The sequence below is a fragment of the Electrona antarctica genome, assembly GCF_951216825.1.
Source record: "Electrona antarctica genome assembly, chromosome: 23".
Lineage (NCBI taxonomy): Eukaryota > Metazoa > Chordata > Actinopteri > Myctophiformes > Myctophidae > Electrona > Electrona antarctica.
The window spans coordinates 27,387,886-27,410,157 of NC_136804.1; the positions used below are offsets into that span (position 1 = coordinate 27,387,886).

Consider the following 22,272-nt stretch of genomic DNA (forward strand, 5'->3'; position numbering starts at 1 on the left):
TTTTACTTTTAGTACTTTAAGTACATTTTGATGCCGATACTTTTGTACTTTTACTCAATTACATTTTCAATTCCATACTTTTACTTGTAACGAAGTAGTTCTAAATTGCAGTATTGGTACTTTTACTTCAGTAAAACAATTGAGTACTTTTTCCACCACTGCCTCCACGTGCCCATCAACATCAGTGCCCCTGCCCGAGGCGGGGTTGGCGAAAGGGCCTTTCTGTGTGGACTTTGCATGTTCTCCCTGTGTGCCCTTGGGTAAGGTACTATGGTACACTCACAAAAAAACATTCTGATCTCTACACTGCCTCCCCCTGGTCAGCCTGATGGAGGGGAAAGTAACTGGTCTTGGAATAACATGTTCCTTCCACGTGCTACGTCCTACTAGGGATCATTCAAATCATTCAAAAAGTACATTATATAAAAAGAAAATCAAGGGAACAGATCTATCAACACATACTCTTTTTGAGCATGTACAATTATGTCATTCCTGCAGGTCAGGGGCAGGCCTGTGATGCCTGGCTCAAACGCATTAGAAGGATAACAGATCATATGGGAAAATATCTTGAAAGTACAGTTTTGTCATTCTATTGAGTTTGTGTCTGTCAAATACACAAATATTGTTGTCCATTGTTTCTGCGGGCAGCAGCTTTTAGCCAGGCTAAGAATTCAACATCTAATTTGTTGGCATATTACTAAGGTAATGCACCTGTAGAACTACTGCACATTACTCTTGGTACAAGGTAATATAAGTGATGTAATATGTATTCATTTTTAACAGAGTAATAATTAAAGGTATATTCAGTGATTTGACTTAATTCAAATATCACTTATTTTGTCTTTTTTTCTGGATAATCCTCCCTACTATAGAGTGTGCTGACCATATAAGGAGTTCCTCCCTGTCCCCAGTGAGCCCCTGGGGTCAAAACACCCTAGTTTCAGTTTTGGTGGCGGGTGGCAAAACCTTCATCCAATCAGGATGAGAGGGGCCTTCCTCCAATCATGATCGAGTGGGGGCGGGCTTTGGTGCACATGCTGTTGGCCTGTTGCACTTCCCCCCACTGTAGAGCGTGCATTTGCACATTTTGTTACCGGGGCGGACTGGGTGGTTTTCCAAATCACCCAAATCACTGAATGCTCCTTTAACAAATTGCTCTTCCTCAGTAACTTGCCCAACACTGAACCACAGGGACAGCTATTGGGGAATTTATGGATTATGGTGTAACTATGGAGTGACGCTGGCCATCTGTCATGCTGGTTATCTATGAGATGCTTGAGCTCAGCCCCTGACCAAACAAATGGTGCATTCTCAATCTCAAGTAAACGTATAACGTGAAATAAACCGATTATATATATCAGTGGTCCTCAACTAGAAATGCTGAAGGTTCACTAATAATTTTTGAAAAAGACTAAGGTCCGGTCCCATGAGCGCGACGCGGGCCATGCAGCGGCCAGCGGAGAGCAGGGCTCTATGCCTGTTTCCTACAGTCACACCAAGGCAAGCTTATACAAATCGGATCCCCTCCCAACCAACCAATACTGGGGTGCAGAGTATGGAAATTAAATGTTTCACAAATATTCCCCTCCAAAAATTCACAGCAAATGAGAGGTATTGTGTTGAGGCACAAAGAACACTTTTATTTTGTCAAGTTATTTTATTTTTTTTAAATTTTGCTCAGGGTCCACAGAGAGGTGGTCCGCAGTCCGGTCGTGGACCGCGGTCCGCCTATTGAGGACCCCTGATATATATCAATATGAAATACTGCATTGCATCTCCTCACTCCTTGTCCAACTTTTTCTTCTTCCACCCCCCCCCCCCCCCCCCCCTCTTTGATTACCTTCTCTCCTGTCCTGCTTGTCTATTCTTCTCTGCCCCCACTCTAGTGAGAAAGAACTACCGGACTCTGACACAATATTGGAAGAGAGGGTGAGTGATGTTGATTCTCTTTAAATAATTCCTTTTCACTCACAGCTCACCTTCACACCCAACCACCCCACCCCCCCTCCCTTGACCTTCACAGCTAATAGTGAAAAGGAAAATGGGCTGATTTACACAAATAATTATTTCTGACATGCTATAAATAGACCCCGAGGTTGCTGAGCAAATGGAAAGCTTTTCTCCCTAATGTCTGAGTATTTTACAAAGTCCTCCTCATTAGTCGCTCAAGCCGTTCCAGCATCAGTTAAAAATCCTTTCTTTCCAGGGTTTGTTAGAACAGAGTTCAAGATATTATTCCTTGGGTTCACTGTAAGAGCTTAAAATAACAGCTAGTGTTATTGTGTTCCATTGCCTTGACACGACGTCATTATGACGACTGCTCATGGTTATTATTTTAAGACTTTTTTTTGTTTTAGCACTAGGTTTGATTGTTGACGTCAAAGTTACGGCCTTCTGAGAAAGAAGTATTTTAAATGTGTCACGTCCTGTGTCCGCTCAGCAAAAACACCTGGAGTTGGAGAGGATAAACAAATGGCTGAAGATGATGAAGAGCTGGGACAAATACAAGAACAGTGAAAAGGTGAGCATGCTTTTAGTCCACAGTGTCCACATAAAGGGTAAATGGTGCATTTATACTGTATAGACCAGGGGTGGGCAACTTTGATGATGGCGAGGGCCACTATATTTCCACACTCACTCCAGAGGGGCCACATTGCATAATGTCGTAGCAAAAATAGCCGATCTACAAGCTCAAAACGCGCCGCAATGCGACGCATTTTGAGCTTGTAGATCAGCTATTTTTGCTATATTTGAATTGAAAACCTGAATAATTTTTTGCTATTTTTGAATTGGAATCCTGAAAAGTAACCTTTTTTTTTATTGAATTTCAAATGCATTTAGTTATTGTTATGTTAACTTTATGAACTGTTAACACATACTACATTGGACACAAAAATACTAACATTTTAATATATAATGTGTAGATATTAAGTACTAGTCATTTAATACTAGTCGTGAAGTAATTAAAGCGGGTTTGGAATTGTAACAGCTGAAATCAATACTACATCAGTATTCTGATATTAACATGCGGGCCACATTAAAGGAGCATTCAATGATTTGGAACCCCCCCGGTCCGCCCCGGTAACAAGATGTGCACATGCACGCACTACAGTGGGGGGACACGTGACAGGCCAACAGCACGCATACCAAGGCTGCCCCCGCTCGATCGTGATTGGTGGAAGGCCCATCTCTATCCTGATTGGATGAAGGCTGGGCCACCTACGGCACCTAGCCAAAAACAAAACAGGGAGGAACTCCTCATATGGTCAGCACACTCTATAGTAGGAAGGATTATCACAACAAAACAAAAAAATAAGTGATATTTGAATTAAGTGAAATCACTGAATATACCTTTAAGTGAAGCACTTTAGCTCTATAGTCTACTATAGACTATAGAGCCTTTATCCAAAGTGCTTCATAACATGCATTCCATTCACCCATTCACACGCCTATTCACACACCGATGGAAGTGGAAACCATGCAAGGCACCAACCTGCACATCTGGAGCAGTTATAGGGCTTCAGTGTCTTGTTGACCAGGACATTTCGACAGGAACTCGGAGGGAGTCAGACCTGGGAGGAACCTTCCGATCCCCAAGCGAGCAGTTGCTCTACCTCCTGAGCCAGTGAAATACATTGAAAACTCTAGTAACTAGGTTGCGTGCTGGTGGTGCACATGTGGACACGCACATCTTGACTCCCCCCCCCCCCTACGTGTACATGTCACGGAACGATCCCCGTTCCCGTTGTCAAGCGTGTACGTTTAGGCCCTTAATTCCTCTCATCATGCCCTCCCCCATCCCCCACCACCTCCGCCCTGGTTGGTGACAGCTCAAATGGAGTGTCGCCGGGCTTAACTTGGCCTCCGACGAGGCTGGTTAGAAGGGGCTGGCTGTCTGTTATAGCTGTCCTCATTAGTGCCTGATGGTTTTACAGCTATGGCTGTGATAGGAGGAGTGTCGCAGAGCCCGGGGGGACGGGGACGCCTTCACCACATGTGGTGGTGGGTTATCAGGGGGATTTTTAGACAGGGAATTTGAATCATGCTCATCCATGGCAGTAAGCAGCTGCTCCCTGCTGTCTTTTTTTGAGGAACTGTGTAGCAAGGCGGCGGTGGCTCAGAGGTAGAGTGGCCGGATGGTAACCACAAGGTTGCCAGTTCGAACCCGGGCTCCCCCAGAGTTGGTGTCAAAGTGTCCTTGAGCAAGACACTGAACCCCTAATTTCTCCTGGTGTGCTGGTTCGTGCCTTGCATGGTTTCCGCCGCCATCGGTGTATGAATGTGTGCATGAATGGGCGAATGTAATGCACAATCTATGTAAAGCACCTTGGATAAAGGCGCTATATAAATGCACCATTTACCAAGGACACCCCCCCCCCCCCCCCCCACCCACACACACACACACACACACACACACACACAGACGCACACAAACACTCCACTTTCTCTCTGCACCTTGACCCTGAGCTTCCCTCGGTTTCTGTTCCTCTTCTTTGCTTCAAGGGTATTCTCTTTCATCAGTTCAATGCCACATGGCTTTTCTTTCACGCGGTGAACAAGCCACGGTTGATGATACAATAATGCTCTGTATTCTAACCCCTTGGCTATGGAGGATATTGAGGGGACCAAGTAACCATGCAGTGCTGCTGATGCAGACACTGGCTTGTTGGCATGGTGCACGCTGCTGCATTCATTTTGATCTTAGCATTAACCCATACCTGAGGACGATTCTACAAATGTCTTCGAAATCATGACAGTTTTCTGATAAACCTCTGTTTCTATGTCAGTGGTTCTCAAACTATTTCATGTCAAGGACCCTTAGAATTATATGTATTTTGTAAATGGACCCGTGGCTTCTGATTGGTCTGTGGTGCGGGTTGGGGATAAAACAAAACACCAGTTTGACGTCGTATCAATGCGCAGCGTGCAGCTACTGCTAAAGCATACTAATAAAAGTCCTTGGACGATATGACTGGGCATGGTTGTGGTATCTTTAAGTATTTTACCGCAAGTCCCTCCTCGCTGTTGTTTAAGTCAAATGGATTGCATGCTTGATTATAATGCTAACTAAGATTGTAGCCCCTGTATAAAGCCAGACTAAATCGATGCAGTGCAGACACTGCAGAGTGCATAATTGGGTGTGTGGGGTGGGGGTGTGGTGACTCTCGCTGGACAATGCTGATTCAGGGTTGGTTGGTTGGTGACAGTCTATCAATGCCGCCCGCAGTTGAGGTCCTGTGAAGTGCCAAGGCGCTGTGACCTCTTGATTGGAGAGAGATTAGATTAAAACAGTCACACACTATAGTTCACATCAACCCCAGCCACCCTCCATTTAATTCGGGTCCCATGATACACATGCATGCGTGTGAGTATATGTGCACTACTCACACACACATTCATACAGACACATGCTGCACATTCATCAACAGTAGATATGTGCAGATGGCGATTACTTGAATACGTTCGAGTGAACGCACACCACATATGGGTCCATTTGGTTCCTATTTTGCACACTTTTACACAGTTTACTTACTTTGTGTTAATTCTGTAGGACGTGTAGGAAATATAAGTGAAGTATACTGGTTTGTTTAGGTTATGGTGTGAAACACTGGCACACTTTATCACGTAGGAAAGTGAACTGAGCATGTGACTCCCAGACACAATGCACTTCACATGTATCCTTATACACTAGACTAGATCACCGTTTCCCAAACAGTGTCACAGACAAATTGTTATGGATCACGACGCGAGTAAAAATCCCATCAAGTCATAATGCTTCTCACGTTAGCATCGGGTTGCTACTAGCTGGTGTTGTCAATAACACAGGATTGCACCGTCATGATCGTCGTGCCCATAAACACCCATTCTCTGTTTCTTTCAATCGCCTGTATCTCCTATTCCTTGTCCCCAGGTGGCATTTTTGGTCAAAACAAGGTTTATTCCACGGCCGGGAGCCGATGCTGTGATGCCTTCCATTACACTCTGACTTCCGGTCTGGAAATTTGGCTTTTCAAAATAATAACAGGGGAAAATCCTGGCGTGAATTATATCACAATTTATCAATAAATGCGCTCGTCTGCGTTCACCACTGCCCGTTTGACAGGACCTTTAATGACTCTCTCTCTCTCTCTCTCTCTCTCTCTCTCTCTCTCTCTCTCTCTCTCTCTCTCTCTCTCTCTCTCTCTCTCTCCATGTGTCTTGCTTCCTCCCTCCCTCCCTCGCTGCCTCCTGCACGCCCTATCTCTCTTATCCATTTGATAAATAATTCAGAGACATTTCAGCCAGGATTACAGATGAAATGCGATTAACCTAGCGTAACCGTGCACTCTGAACGGCACACTTGAATTATCGTTGTTGAAGAACTGTACTGCACAGTTGTAAAAAACAAGGTCCTTCTGCTGCCCCACACACTCACACACACACACACACACACACACACACACACACACACACACACACACACACACACACACACACACACGCCATTCATAACACTTCCCTATCTGCTTCCTACCTCTCCACTTGTTGGCTTTTTAATAGCCATGGTTAGTGAATTCACTGCTCCGATTAGCCTTGCTGTTCCAGCAGTTTAGGTAATCTTTCACGCCCTGAGTCGCACACACTTCTCTCTCTCTCTGTGGACACTGAATTACTTGAGTCTCTTCTGCATGCGTAACACCACCCCAGCCTTTCTTTGCGCACGCACGCACACGCACGCACGCACGCACGCACGCACGCACGCACGCGCGCACACACACGCACACGCACTGTCTTTCTTGGAGCATGTCCAGCCAGATGGTCAAAGCTCACCTTCCAAAGCCCTTTTCCTTCTCCTCAGGGAAGTGTGTGGCTGCAGAGCACGCTCATGCACTCATGTTGTCCTTACAGAAACTTTTAATGAACATGGTGTTCATTAAAAGTTTCTCTCTCTATCTTCTTTTTTTTCCTGACTCCCTCTCACCCGCACTTGTGGGGAACTATGGGCTCTATCTTCGTCCATGCTAAACCCATTATCCCTAAACTATTTTGAAAAACATTTTTCAATATAGTAGCACTATGTTGATCGGGACAACCTTAGTGATAACCATTCAGAAAAGTAAAATAAAAATCATTTCAGATCCAACCTAAAGACTTTAGGATGGTCTTCTTTGTACCAGAAGCAGTGGGTGTAGGTTTTTAGCTGCCATTCTGTTCTAGCCCCTACACTGAAATAAGATGTCCCCAGATGTTTGTCTGGGCATTGTCTGGCTGCGAGAAACGACATACTCAACAACACCGTGAGCGTGTGTGAGCACGTGGGCGTGTTTTGAGGTGAAGAAACCCTGTCCTCCCTTTTTTGAGTGGTGCAACCACTCCAAGGAACAGCAATGTCCGTTTTCACCACCTATGTGACTCGTGTTAATGTGTGTGACTCATGTGTGACTCATGAGTACCAGTAGGGGCGCTGTCGTGCCAGAAACAGAGAGAGAGATAGTGTTGCACTGTATGAGAGAGAGAGAGAGAGAGAGGGGGGGGGGGTGTAAGGGGGGGAGTTGCACCACTCAGTTCACACGGGTGTGATTTTTTTTTTAAAGACTCTCTAACAATGTTTCCTCCACCGCGGGTTCCCTTCCTTCCAGCTGGTGCGGCGGATCTACAAGGGGATTCCCCTGCAGCTCAGAGGAGAGGTGTGGGGTCTGCTCCTTGACGTTCCCAAGATAAAGGAGGAGAAGAAAGACTTCTATGAGGTGAGAGACGTAGGGAAACGGGACCTGAAATCATACTGCATGTTTTTCTCTGGCCCTAAAACATTATATCTGTATTCTCCCAGGCTGAATTTGTTAATTTGTCTATTTGTAACTCAAGGAGTGTACAAATGTAACTAAATGTGACCAAATTTGACTGAGAGACTGCCATTGGATTTTTTTGTATTGTTGTTCAGGAGATATGGCTTATAGAGTAATGTCTTGCAGAAAACAGTGAGTTGAGAAAACAGGCTTGAAAGGATCACTTCTGTGGTCTCATTACACCTAGCTACATGTTTTAAGCATGTATTTCATATTTACATGTCGATTTCAGCTCTGACACTTATTTCAGACATGCTCTAGTATGTGAAGAGTCTGCCTATGCTATTAACTCATTTTGAAAAAAACAAAACAAAAAAAAAGGTTTTCTCCTCTGGTGAAAAGCTAGAATTTGCGCGATGGCAGTCTCTCAGTCAAATCTGGTCACAAATGGACCGTTTACTGCCAGGTCTATTTAGTTACAATCTCAGGAATTAACACTCTTGCCGTGCTGTCACAGAGGGAAAAAAAAGAATTCTCCCTGCTGCCTCTTGTTGCACCTTCGGACACCCATGCCATTTTAACCCATTTTGGGCGGGAACCCCTTTGGTGTGTTAAACATTTTGTTATAATTTTGGCGCACTATGAGCTTGTAGGTCTGCTATTTTTGAAAAATCATGAAAATATTTATTTCAGAAAACTGGAGGATTTAGAAGATTTTTTTTAAATGTTGAGGTCAGGCCTGAATGGGTTAAGATATATGTGCACCACAGGATCCCTCATTATAGCACAGGCCTCATAAAGATTCACAGGCAAGTCAACAAGCAGTGGCTTTATTTCTTTTGATTTCACAGAGGTGTCATTATTACGGGCCTCCGGGAGGTTCTGGCGGATGTGCGTTTGTGGCACAGCAACTAAAGGGAAGTTTATTTTTCCTCTGAGCCCAGAGTTGGGGCCTTTATTAGTGGGCTGTGCAGACAGGCTAGATCAATGCGAGCATGCAGTATACGCAGGATCATTTCTCTTTGAAGCTTCTCTCTCGCTCTCTCTCTCTCTGTCTCATGTTCTCACTTGCTTGCTTGTATGTTTGTTTCCTCCGTCCTCAGAAGCTAAAGGCCAGAGCGAGAGGGCTGTCCACGGACATCCGTCAGATTGACCTGGACGTTAATCGCACCTACCGTGACCATCTTATGTTCATGCATCGCTACGATGTCAAGTGGGTATTCATCCCTAAACTGCACCGATGTATACTGTATGTATACATTCACTGCACCAGTATGCAGTACTATGCACTGCACCAGTATGCACTGTATACTGTATGTATACATTCACTGCACCAGTATGCAGTACTATGCACTGCACCAGTATGCACTGTGTATACTGTATGTATACATTCACTGCACCCGTATGCACTGTATACTGTATGTATACATTCACTGCACCAGTATGCACTGTATACTGTATGTATACATTCACTGCACCAGTATGCACTGTGCATTCACTGCATATCGGTATAGTGAATGTATAGTGGATACATTCACTGAACCAATATACAACGAATGAGCGAAGTCTTCTAATCTTTTACATGATTTTTTTTTTAGACACTGAACATAAAACCACAACTACAAAACGTCACAATCCGTTCACGACTGAAAGCAACTGCAACACTATAAACGCAGCACATACACAAAAGCAGGAAAACACCGAGTTCAAAATGCCACAATGCGTAATTGGTTGTCCAGTGCTACAGGCTACAGCTCTGCTGACATTTCATAGTGTGGAACTGAGAGAGCATATTTCCACTTTTCTGTGCTTTGACTTCTGACATCCATGATAAACGGGAACCAAAGCGGTTGTATTTGCTCTTCTAATATCCCGTTTCACATAACTGAAATGACCCAGTGGGCCATTTTCCAAGAAGGCACTGGAGCAAACTCATTTAGAGCCTTTTTTTTTTTATCACAGGGTGCAGGCAAAAAGTATGTGACGTTTCGATGTCAATAGACCAGATTGCAAGGACGGAGATTGAGCGGCAAGGACGGAGTTCTCCGCCCTATCAATTAGTAACGCCCAGCGCTCAGGACGGAGATTGATCAAAAGGACGGAGATTATTGATATCAAAACCGATCGCATCGCGCCACAGGCTGGGAGCGCCTGTTGCGAAACATTCAATGCTATTTTCCGGTGGGACGTCCATCGAAAATGTCCCCCCCCCCCCATTTTAGCCGACGAGATCGAAAATCTTAAAACGTTAATAACTCTTGATCTAAATCATTCCGTCCAATTCTAAGAAAAGCAGCAGCGGTTCCATCGTTCCAGACCCAATACATTTTTCCCATAGAGATTTAAATTATAGTATCAAGTCATTCTGGATCGTTGATGATTCATGACCATAATAAAACATTTGATTCTGTGAAAAAAACAAAGGGTATTTATTAAATATAATGTATATATAAAAAAATATATATCTGGATCCTGAATTGCTTGACTCTAGGGTTAAAATAATTGATATACCGGTAAATAATATTTTTGGAAATCTCTGTGGGGAAGGAATGCGTGTCTGGAACGTTGGAACCAGAAAATGGCCACCACTGCTATGCCCTTTTGGCATGGAAACGTTGTCACGTAATTTGCTCCAGTTCCTTCTACTAGTCCGCCTGAGACTCCCTAACCTGACTCCGCCAGATTGCGGCAGTATTGAGTTCACAAGTTCCCTCCTCCTACCTTGATCTGGTCTCTCTCAAGAAGAAACGATGAACGATGAAAAATCTGATATCGCCATAATCATTTCGAGTTGTAGTCCTGTTAGGTTGTGTTTACATTTGCGCTGTGGCACAGCTACAATACATCACCAGTCAAGCGTTGATCCCGCCTCTAGCGGCCGCATACGGCTCCGATCAGCATTTGTTCGGAGTACATCGTCTCTCTGCCCGAGAGGGACCAGGTGGGAGCAGGAGGACATGCGGACCCCCATTTGATGGCATTTCTATCTCTAAGGCCCCAATTAATATTGTAAATCCCGTTTACAAAATCCCTATTGTAAGACCCGTTAGGGTCCATTTGGTTCCATTTGTACACTCTCAGAGTTACAGACCCATAAGGGTCCATTTGGTTCCAAACTATAATTTAGCTGGGGACCCCCTGGAACTCGCTCAAGGACCCCTGGGCGTCCCTTGACCCCACTTTGGGAACCACTGATCTACTGTGCTTGGATTTTAATTTATTTTTAATCAAATTCATAGTTTGATTAACTACATGAGTTGTCTCGAGTCATGAGCTGCCACAAATGGCTCGCAAGCAACGCATCGCATTAGTACATGTGAGCTTGTAGATCTGCTATTCTTCAGAATGCGACACCGGTGTGCATCCATCCACAGGTACAAATCTGCCGTAATAAGACGCTCCAGCCGTTGACTCAAAACAACTCCACAACAGCTGGATGGAAAACACGGCCTTTACAGTCATCCTCATGGTGCGAAGAAGAGCTGTTGTGATGAGAGTCATGTGTGTTTTGTGTTTACAGGCAGCAGGCGCTGTTCCACGTCCTCACCGCCTACTCCATGTACAATACGGTGCGTCACGCACGCACGCACGCACGCACGCACGCACGCACGCACACACGCACACACGCACACACACACACACATGTCTAGAAAACAGACACATTTTGACAACAAGAAACTTGGACACCACTATAGTCTGTCTGTAGCTGTTGTAAGTGGCGAACCAGTGACGCCCCAATGTGGCCCCAAAGATCTCCACCCCTGAGCGTCTCAGTAACGAGGACATATGTTATGCTTGTGTGACATAAAACGTGTGCTACTGTACTACTGTTTTAAATTATGTGTTCTGACCCCACATGTATTATACTCATGAAACAGTGTTTTTTGCAAGGCAGCCGATGGGTTAAATCTATGCATTCATTACATTATTGCAGTCGCTGTATATTGTGTTTCTCCTATAGCAGCAGAGTTGAATAATGAACTGTAGTAACCCAGAAACGCGTTCACGCTGTTGACCTTGGCTAGAAATGAACTGAAGGAACTCTTTACACGTTCACGCTGGACAGATGCGTGTCCACGGACGTGTTTGCTCGTGCCCCTTGCTATGATCACGCCTGGACAGGGTCATATCTCTAAAAATGACGCTATGTGAACCGAGGTGTTAAAAGTATGAACGTGCCTTTGTTCAACCAGAAGACTTTTGCTTGCGCACCTCTAAGCTTTATCTCCCACTCAACCAGAATAGGGAGTTGTGCTTGTTAATATTTTTGCAGGCTGACTGAGTCCTCTGCCTCCTATATTTTTACTATTTTGTAAATTCATTTGATTTGACTTGAATAAACCTATTTTTTATAATTCAGTGTAATCTACGATGGCCTCCTGTGTTATTGATTACCCAATAATACAGTATGTCCGTTGTCTGTGTTTTTCCTGTCACTCCGTGGGGTAAGTTTAGTTTGATTTAACAACTGAATTCTTAGTGATAGCCTGCCATGTGTTTAGACGGCAAGGTATGGGGATCCGGGCACGCCCCGATCCGCAAGTACAGGAATGGTTATTTTGATGATGATAGTGGCTCGCCACATCCCTCAATCCTTCCACGGACGGAAAGGGAGGACAGGCTGCATGAAGAGGCTCGCATAGGTTGCCAGTCCAAAGAGGTCAAAGTGGCTATATTTCAACGTCTCAGTGGAGCCGGTTGAAGTACATTGGCCACGCATGTATACTGTGTTTTAACATTTAACCCCTTGCGTCCCGATATTCTATACGGGTTCATGCAGGCGGAACAATGTGATAATTGTATGCTATGACCTGACCAGTCTGAGGCGCGCTATCTCTTCACGAGAGTCCGCGCAGTGCACATACAAGTGGAAAAGCAGCTATAGATCTCTGCCTCATAAAAGCCATAGATTAAAAGTTGCGAGTGTGTTTATATATCTTCCCCTGTATCCCTCAATCCCTGACGCCTCATACAAGTGAGCTCGGGACGAGCGGACGTGTGGGAGGCATAGGGAGTCTCCCGTGCTGGCTTTGATGCCCGCGCCGGGACTTTACGCACACTGCATAAACTTGTGCTTGTGAACGTGATACAGATAGGATAGTTTTAAGGTTTTAATTAGGGTCACTCCTGATAGCCTCGTACAAGCAGGCCATCAGCGGTGGGTAACGGAGTGTGTGTACTTTACACAGTGTGTTAGTCTTGGGTCGCACAAATGGTGTGTCTCCGGGCTACAGAATGAGTCAAAGGTGTTATAGCATGATATTATAAGTTATTAATGGCATATTTAATGAAACATAATATTGTGTGCACGTCACACAACAGCTCTGTAGGGGAGCTATACAGTACTAACATGTACATGTATGGACGGAAGCCACTTGTAATGGGTTTATCTTTTGAAGAGGTGTTTTTAACACCTTAGCTACTAGTGATTTGTAGCACAGCTATTTGAGACGAAGAGAAGACCGTGAAAGTCCTGGCGTACTGGGCTACTATACTGCTTAGCACACAGAAGTAGACCAGTGTTCAGGCGGAGAGGGTGATGAGAGCCAGCTCTCTTTTACAGTAGCGCACGTCCATTCGGTTTTGTTCCAGACTTTGTTCCGGAAATTCTTTCATGTGAGGCCTGAAGTCGGAATAAAAAAAAATGTCTTCTAAATCCTGACAGTTTTCTGTAATACCTATATTTCATGTCGGTGACCCCAAAAATTATATGTAATTGAAATTGAAAATATGTTGTTCCAAGGAGCCCTCAGAAGCAAAGATTTGAGTTAAAAACATTAGCTCTGAAAGAATATATATTCAAAGTTTTGCGCCACATTTTCACGATTTTTCAAAAATAGCAGATCTACAAGCTCGTAACGCGGCACTCGGTGCCGCGCTATGAGCTTGTAGATCTGCTATCAATAGCTAAAGCATAACATAATGCTTAAAACACCAAAAGGGGTTCCCGCCCAAAATGGGTTAATGTTACAAAGGCACCTCCGCGACAATATCGCCGAGACAGCTTGTTTATTTTTGGACCACAATGCTTATGAGACGATTTTAAGATGACCCCATGTTATTCTCCAGAGAAATTACTTCTGTGAACCAGGGGATGAGCAAGTGGGGGTAGACTGGAAGCTCGTTGACTAGTTTTGGGAGGGCTGTTGTGCTCTGAGCTGGCGGGTTTTACTAGCATAGTGCTATTCCTTGCCATCCATTGTGTGCCTTGTTGTTACCTTGTTTGTTTTATTAAAGCAACTTAAAAGAAAGAAGGTCGTCATGTCGTTCGATGGGGCGAACCCCACCCCCGTCATTACAATACTCTTTCACAGCGAACGTTTTTAACTCAAATATTTGGTTCTGGGGGGACGTCCCTGGAACAACATATTTTCAGATGGGGGTCGGCGAACAATTACATATCGTGTAATTCATGGGGGTCCTTGACATGAAAAAGGTTGAGCACCGACACTGACATAGAAACATGGGGTTTTTCAGAAAACTGTCAGGATTTAGAAGACATTTGTAGAATCTGTTCTCAGGTCTAAAGGGGTTAGTCTCCCGCACACGAGACCCGGGTTGAAATCCCAGGAAGAACATCAACCTGGATCACTGTCTGGATCATTCTGCCTCACTGTGTGCGTGTGTGTGTGTGTGTGTGTGCAGGAGGTGGGATACTGCCAGGGCATGAGTCAGGTAACGGCTCTGTTACTGATGTACATGAATGAGGAGGATGCATTCTGGGCACTGGTCAAACTACTGTCTGGACAGAGGCACGCCATGCATGGTACGTGCTCACACACACACACACACACACACACACACACACACACACACACACACACACACACATGCAGAAGGCACTTACAGTATAGATGTATTGTGGAATACTCAACTTCACAATCACCATAAATACTGTATGCCCTCACGATACAATTATGTGTGGTGCATAGTTTATTATATACTGTAGATATTCCACTGTTACGTTCTTAGCTTATGTATGATTCATGATAACTATTTTTTATGTACTGTATATGATGTATTGCCATTTATTTTGTTCTTGCTTAATGTAAATCGCTCTGGATTAAGAGCGTCTGCTAAATGCCTAAATTGTGTCCATTTTAAAATGTTTACACTCAGAGTTAAATAGACAGAGGAATTTGCTGTTGTTGAGCAACTATCAGAAAACAAAACTTTAGTCGCACGAAAGGCTGCGTCGGGGAAACTTTACCTGCCCGACACGCTGGCTGTCAATAAAACGTTCAAAGATTCTACTTTTGGTAGATTTATTAATGGTTGAAACAATCCACAAAGTGGCAACTAAACAGCTGTCAAAGCGGTCCGCAAAAGTATGACTCCCCTGCTCGCTCATCCTCTTCTCCATTGAAGCAATATTGCACGAGAATAATAACGGTTTGTGATTATACAGTTACCATCACAATAGAACATATCAAAATGTGTTCATATTGCGGGACATTTCTCTCTCAAAACTAACCTTTCTGCGATATATTGTTTAGGTGTGCTGTCATGCTCGTTGAAGCACGGGTAAGATGGCTATTTCAACTAGGGTTGTCCCGACCCGATCGGGGCTGATCATGCCATTTTCAAATGATCGGAATCAGATCGGGAGCAACAAAACGTGATCCCTAGTATCAATAATATATCATCATGATATTAGACTGGAACAAACCATTATACTAGAGGGTATGCACGTGACATCATCATCATCATCGTACCCGGAAGTTATGTGATAACGCCTACTGAGTGGCAAAAATCTACTTTCTGGCCTTGACAGCCCATACATCCAAAAGTCCTATCTGATTGCATTAAACGACTTTTAACTCACTTTGCCACTGACTTTATGCATGCGCATACCCTCTATACCTGGCACCTACATCAACTGTGTACTGTTACTGTACAGACTACACACATACTGTACACACTCTCAGATATAAATGTACACATTTCAAGAGCGTATTATTGCTTCAAGGCCCTAAGAGTACACTGGGAGTCTGGGAAGAGATTGAACTTAAACTCGGGAGGGTCGTAGTCGTAGACATGGATCATTAAATTGATTGCAGCTGATGCAGACTTTCCCATTGATAAAGCCGTGTGATCTCAGCTGGCAGGCATGGACCGTGAAAGGTCTCCAGGCGTTTACCTCGTTTCCTAAAGCCCCTCACACGCCCACATTCCTACACCTGCACCTCCTCCTCCTCACCCTCTCTCTCTCTCTCTCTCTCCATCCCGCTCCTCTTGTCCAACAGGGTTTTTCATCCCTGGCTTTCCGAAGCTGATGCGATTCCAGGAGCACCACGACCGTATCCTTAAGAAGATGATGCCGAAACTAAAGCAACACCTGGTGAGGGCAACGGTCCCGCACACGCTCGCACGCACGCACGCACGCACGCACGCACGCACGCACGCACGCACGCACGCACGCACGCACGCACGCACGCACGCACGCACACACACACGCACACACACACACAACCGAGGTGCATGACAGTCCTAAGCCTACTAGCATGGGAGCTCTGAATGGTGTGCTGGCAGCAGCCTTTGATGTACAGATTAAAGCAGGCTTATGTACAGTATAGGTAAGAGAGAGAAGTGTCTACTACACACAGCTCTTATTATACAGAAGAACAGTACATTTACGCAAGTACTGTACTTCAGTAAAATGTTGAGTATTTACAGTTTTCAGTACTTTTACTTCTACTCCGCTACATCTCAGAGGCAAATATTGGGCTTTTACTCCACTACGATTATTTGAAAACTTTAGTTACTTTGCATATAAAATATATTATATTATATATATATATATTATATATATATTATATAATATATATATATATTATATTTACACTTTAGCTCTAGATCTTTTACATCTACAAGCTCACAATGCAAGTAATTTCACTTGCAACCTAAAGTACAATTTTACTTATAACTAAGTATGTTTTGATGCCAATACTTTTGTACTTTTACTCAAGTCACATTTTGAACACAGGCATTTTACTTTACTTTAGTACAGCATTTGTGTATTGTGGTATTGCTACTTTTACTTAAGTAAAATATCTGAGTACTTCTTCCACCAAACGAGGTTCAAGGTTGTACTTTATTGTTACATCTTGTGTACAGTACAGTACATAAGAGATAAGAGTAAAACTTTTTTTTGTTTGGCTTCCTTCAGACAATGCAGCAGCATAGATAGCGTAACATTCAAAACAACAAAAACACAGCAAGCACAGCAAGCAAATAATAAAGAGTGCAAGTAAGGGCAATCAAAGAGTAAAACAATGTGCATGTTTCCCCTGTAGTAGCAAAGTTAGGTAAACCTTTTGTGAACAGCTTCACAGCAGGTTATGTTCCATATACTGTATACAACACAATTTAGTTTAAGAAGGTGCAATTGAGGCAATTGTTTCATATATACAATACAATTAGGTTAGAAAGGGGGGGGGGGGGGGGGGCTAGCGTTTTCCTTTGCCCGGTTTCGCTCTGGTTCTTAAACTGGTTCTTAAACTACTGCTGTGTGTGTTACTTGCAGGACAACCAGGAGGTGTACACCAGTCTGTACACAATGAAGTGGTTCTTCCAGTGCTTTCTGGACAGAGTGAGTAACATTTCTACTGTTGGCTGTGATCCATGTCAGTGTTTTTAAAGTTAAATGGACAACTTTAGTTTTTTTTTTCCAACCAAGGTTCATGTTTTAGGTTGTTATTGGAGAAAGTAAAAGATATGTTTTTTTTTAATTTGCTGCTTTCTTTCGTTTTAGAGATTTTAGCGATTTTTGACAGGGGGGCGGGGGCATTCGAACATTGGGCTAAATATGTATTTCTTTTTACAAAAATGTTTGGCGATTATTTTTATTATTTACTATAGTACTAGACTTAAATTACATCTGGCCACAAAAGATCACAGGATCTACTGAATGTGAAGGAGGGAGGTACTAGGGGGCTGCCATACTGTGTGTCGTAGGCTCAATATGCGAGTTTGTCACCCCATTCACATTCAGTAGATCCTATGATTTTTTATGGCCAGATGTAATTTCTTGGGGTCTAGTAGGACTGTAGTAAATAATAAAAGAATAAGCGCTTTTTAATACTTTTCATTGGTTAAATTTTTGAAAATTTAAAAAAAGTTTAAATAATGGAGATACGTATCTGGTTTCTGCCCAACAGCGACGATATAAATGACACAAGAGATTTGATACAATGACTTCTCTCTCTTTGCTTGTCTTTCTTTCTTCTCCGTCAGACGCCCTTCACGCTGACCCTTAGGATCTGGGATATTTACATCTTGGAGGGAGAGAGAGTGCTTACCGCCATGTCCTACACAGTCCTCAAACTGCACAAGAGTAAGACATCTCCCTCACCAAGAACCTCTTTCATTAAGACATCTCCCTCACCAAGAACCTCTTTCATTAAGACATCTCCCTCACCAAGAACCTCTTTCATTAAGACATCTCCCTCACCAAGAACCTCTTTCATTAAGACATCTCCCTCACCAAGAACCTCTTTCATTAAGACATCTCCCTCACCAAGAACCTCTTTCATTAAGACATCTCCCTCACCAAGAACCTCTTTCATTAAGACATCTCCCTCACCAAGAACCTCTTTCATTAAGACATCTCCCTCACCAAGAACCTCTTTCATTAAGACATCTCCCTCACCAAGAACCTCTTTCATTAAGACATCTCCCTCACCAAGAACCTCTTTCATTAAGACATCTCCCTCACCAAGAACCTCTTTCATTAAGACATCTCCCTCACCAAGAACCTCTTTCATTAAGACATCTCCCTCACCAAGAACCTCTTTCATTAAGACATCTCCCTCACCAAGAACCTCTTTCATTAAGACATCTCCCTCACCAAGAACCTCTTTCATTAAGACATCTCCCTCACCAAGAACCTCTTTCATTAAGACATCTCCCTCACCAAGAACCTCTTTCATTAAGACATCTCCCTCACCAAGAACCTCTTTCATTAAGACATCTCCCTCACCAAGAACCTCTTTCATTAAGACATCTCCCTCACCAAGAACCTCTTTCATTAAGACATCTCCCTCACAAAGAACCTCTTTCATTAAGACATCTCCCTCACCAAGAACCTCTTTCATTAAGACATCTCCCTCACCAAGAACCTCTTTCATTAAGACATCTCCCTCACCAAGAACCTCTTTCATTAAGACATCTCCCTCACCAAGAACCTCTTTCATTAAGACATCTCCCTCACCAAGAACCTCTTTCATTAAGACATCTCCCTCACAAAGAACCTCTTTCATTAAGACATCTCCCTCACCAAGAACCTCTTTCATTAAGACATCTCCCTCACCAAGAACCTCTTTCATTAAGACATCTCCCTCACCAAGAACCTCTTTCATTAAGACATCTCCCTCACCAAGAACCTCTTTCATTAAGACATCTCCCTCACCAAGAACCTCTTTCATTAAGACATCTCCCTCACCAAGAACCTCTTTCATTAAGACATCTCCCTCACCAAGAACCTCTTTCATTAAGACATCTCCCTCACCAAGAACCTCTTTCATTAAGACATCTCCCTCACCAAGAACCTCTTTCATTAAGACATCTCCCTCACAAAGAACCTCTTTCATTAAGACATCTCCCTCACCAAGAACCTCTTTCATTAAGACATCTCCCTCACCAAGAACCTCTTTCATTAAGACATCTCCCTCACCAAGAACCTCTTTCATTAAGACATCTCCCTCACCAAGAACCTCTTTCATTAAGACATCTCCCTCACCAAGAACCTCTTTCATTAAGACATCTCCCTCACCAAGAACCTCTTTCATTAAGACATCTCCCTCACCAAGAACCTCTTTCATTAAGACATCTCCCTCACCAAGAACCTCTTTCATTAAGACATCTCCCTCACCAAGAACCTCTTTCATTAAGACATCTCCCTCACCAAGAACCTCTTTCATTAAGACATCTCCCTCACCGGGTTACCCCATTTTGACCTGAGATCAGATTCTAAAAATGTCTTCTACATCCTGACAGTTTTCTGAAAAATCTATGTTTCTATGTCAGTGGTTATTCGATTTTTCAAAAATAGCAGACCTACAAGCGCCACCCGGTGGCGCGCTATGAGCTTGTAGATCTGCTATTTTTCAATAGCTAAAGCATAACATAATGCTAACACCAAAAGGGGTTCCCGCCCAGAATGGGTTAAAGGGGGGTCTCCAGCTAAATGGATAGTTAGGAAGTTCCAAATGGACCCTCATGCGTCTGTAACTCTCATTTGTACACTCTCAGAGTTAAATTAACATTGGTTTTACAATATAAATTGGGATCCCAGAGATAGAAGTGCCACTAAATACTAAATAGGCGTCCGTAGACTAATGCATGTAAATCTGGGGGTCCTTGTTGAAATTAAAATGGTTGAAAATCACTGTTGGGCCAGGGACTCCCTGGCATATGTTTTCAAATGGGGGTCCTTGACATGAAAAAGTTTGAGAGCCTCTATTAGTTGATCTGCAAATCTATTGTAATGAAGCTAGCTGTATGTCTTATGTGCTGTTAGTATATGCACAGTGTGTCACTCAGTGTGTCCGCAATGATGTGATACACTTACAGTCACCAATAATATCACAATTCCATGAAATGTCCTAGATTAAATCTCTAGCTACACATATCTGACACATGGTTTCATTGGATGGTCCAAGGTCAATAAGGTGAATTGATATTTTACACATGGTCGTGCATAACTTGTAGGATGCAAATCATCAATCAGCATTTGAGATCTTGCCTCAAGCCATTTACCGGCATTACGTTTCTTAGCGCAAGAAAAGTATGTAAATCAATGTCAAAATGTGGCTAACTATGCACAACTCTTGGTCGCACATATTAAGTGTGTGTGTGTGTGTGTGTGTGTGTGTGTGTGTGTGTGTGTGTGTGTGTGTGTGTGTGTGTGTGTGTGTGTGTGTGTGTGTGTGTGTGTGTGTGTGTGTGTGTGTGTGTGTGTGTGTGTGTGTGTGTGTGTGTGTGTGTGTGTGTGTGGTTTCACAGAGCACCTGCTAAAGTTGTCTATGGAGGACCTGGTAGAGTTTCTGCAGGTGTCTTTGTCTAAAACCTTCTTCCTGGAGGATGATTTTGTGATCGAGCAGTTACAGCAGTCCATGGTGGAGCTCCGGAGGGCCAAGCTGGAGCTACCTGCTCCAGGTACAGACCTTTGTTGTCGCACGCACGCAACACTAACACACACACGCACGCGCGCACACACACACGACGTAGGGCTTTCACTTCTAGGGATTTTTACTAGTTGACTAGTTGCTTAGTTTACTAGTCGTCTAGTTGTTTAACCCATTTTGACCTGAGATCAGATTCTAAAAATGTCTTCTAAATCCTCACAGTTTTCTGAAAAAGCTATGTTTCTATGTCAGTCGTTCTTCGATTTTTCAAAAATAGCAGACCTACAAGCTCGTAGCGCGCCACTCGGTGGCGCGCTATGAGCTTGTAGATCTGCTATTTTTCAATAGCTAAGGCATAACATAATGCTAAGGTTCCCGCCCAAAATGGGTTAACTAGGCCTACCTATTGTGTAAAAAAACAAAAAAAAACATTTTGTTTTTAAAATAATAGTTGTACATTTAAAAACGGTGTACATTGGTGACTATATCTATAATCTAGTTGACTAATACTAGTCGACTAGTTGAATAGTCGACTAGTTGCTTAAAGCCCTCACGACGCAGTAGGCTATGTTGTCACTAGCCTGGCTAATAAGCCAGACTCAAATCACACTGTCGTGTGGTATTTGAGTCTGGAGATGCTGTGTATGGATCGTGTTTCCCGGGGGGCAGGTTCAAACATTTTCTCTTTGACGCAATTGGTTAGAGCTACTGTCAGTCAAAGGTCTCAAGCATTGAACGTACCAACGCCCGCCCATATTGCATACCGTGTCCCGATTGGCCACACCAGTTCTCTGGTGTAGGAAATGGGCGTACAATTGAGCCTCTCCAGACCGTAATCCGCCGGCAGGCAATTCTTTTTTGCCAACGGCTGATTCGGTCTGGCTTATTAGCCAGGCTACTCACGACACAGTAGGCTATGTTGTCACAACCATACGATAGTCTAATAATCCGTCACACAGGACCAAAGAAGGTAACACTTGACACGCCTGTATTCATCCACGTGCACTGCCACACACAGCACAGTAGGGGGCACACTAACTTTCTTGCTATTGTTTTGTGCTGTTCGTAGTTACGTTAGTAATATCAGATCTGATGACTTGCTCTCTCTGTCTCTTGCTTAATTTCCTATCTCTCCCTCTTTTTTCAAATGATGTCAGCCTTCAAAAGTGTGTCTGTGAGCGATGCCCACATCCCCTCCTACAACAGTAACCGGTGGGCAAATCCTGACTGGTCTTCCCTCTCCATCTTGTTGTCCATCTGTCCCTCAGTTCCGTCCGTCCGTCTGTCTGTCCGCCTGTCTGTCCAACAGCACTGGGGTTTTCTCACTGAAATAGTTCTCCAATAGTAGTTATTTCTTCCTGCTGACGTTTGAACTAAGT

The 22,272-nt window shown here is 43.6% G+C and overlaps 1 protein-coding gene across 1 annotated transcript in view; it reads left to right on the top strand.

The window, feature by feature from the left end:
* Window positions 1-22,272, top strand: part of usp6nl (USP6 N-terminal like) — an 86,941-nt gene that overhangs the window by 60,564 nt on the left and 4,105 nt on the right. The window contains exons 5-14 of the mRNA XM_079494650.1: window positions 1,887-1,929; window positions 2,441-2,521; window positions 7,620-7,727; window positions 8,870-8,979; window positions 11,287-11,335; window positions 14,412-14,532; window positions 16,013-16,107; window positions 17,293-17,358; window positions 18,003-18,102; window positions 20,772-20,924. Of these exons, the coding sequence (XP_079350776.1) occupies window positions 1,887-1,929; window positions 2,441-2,521; window positions 7,620-7,727; window positions 8,870-8,979; window positions 11,287-11,335; window positions 14,412-14,532; window positions 16,013-16,107; window positions 17,293-17,358; window positions 18,003-18,102; window positions 20,772-20,924 (926 nt within the window). The remainder of the gene's footprint in view (window positions 1-1,886; window positions 1,930-2,440; window positions 2,522-7,619; window positions 7,728-8,869; window positions 8,980-11,286; window positions 11,336-14,411; window positions 14,533-16,012; window positions 16,108-17,292; window positions 17,359-18,002; window positions 18,103-20,771; window positions 20,925-22,272) is intronic.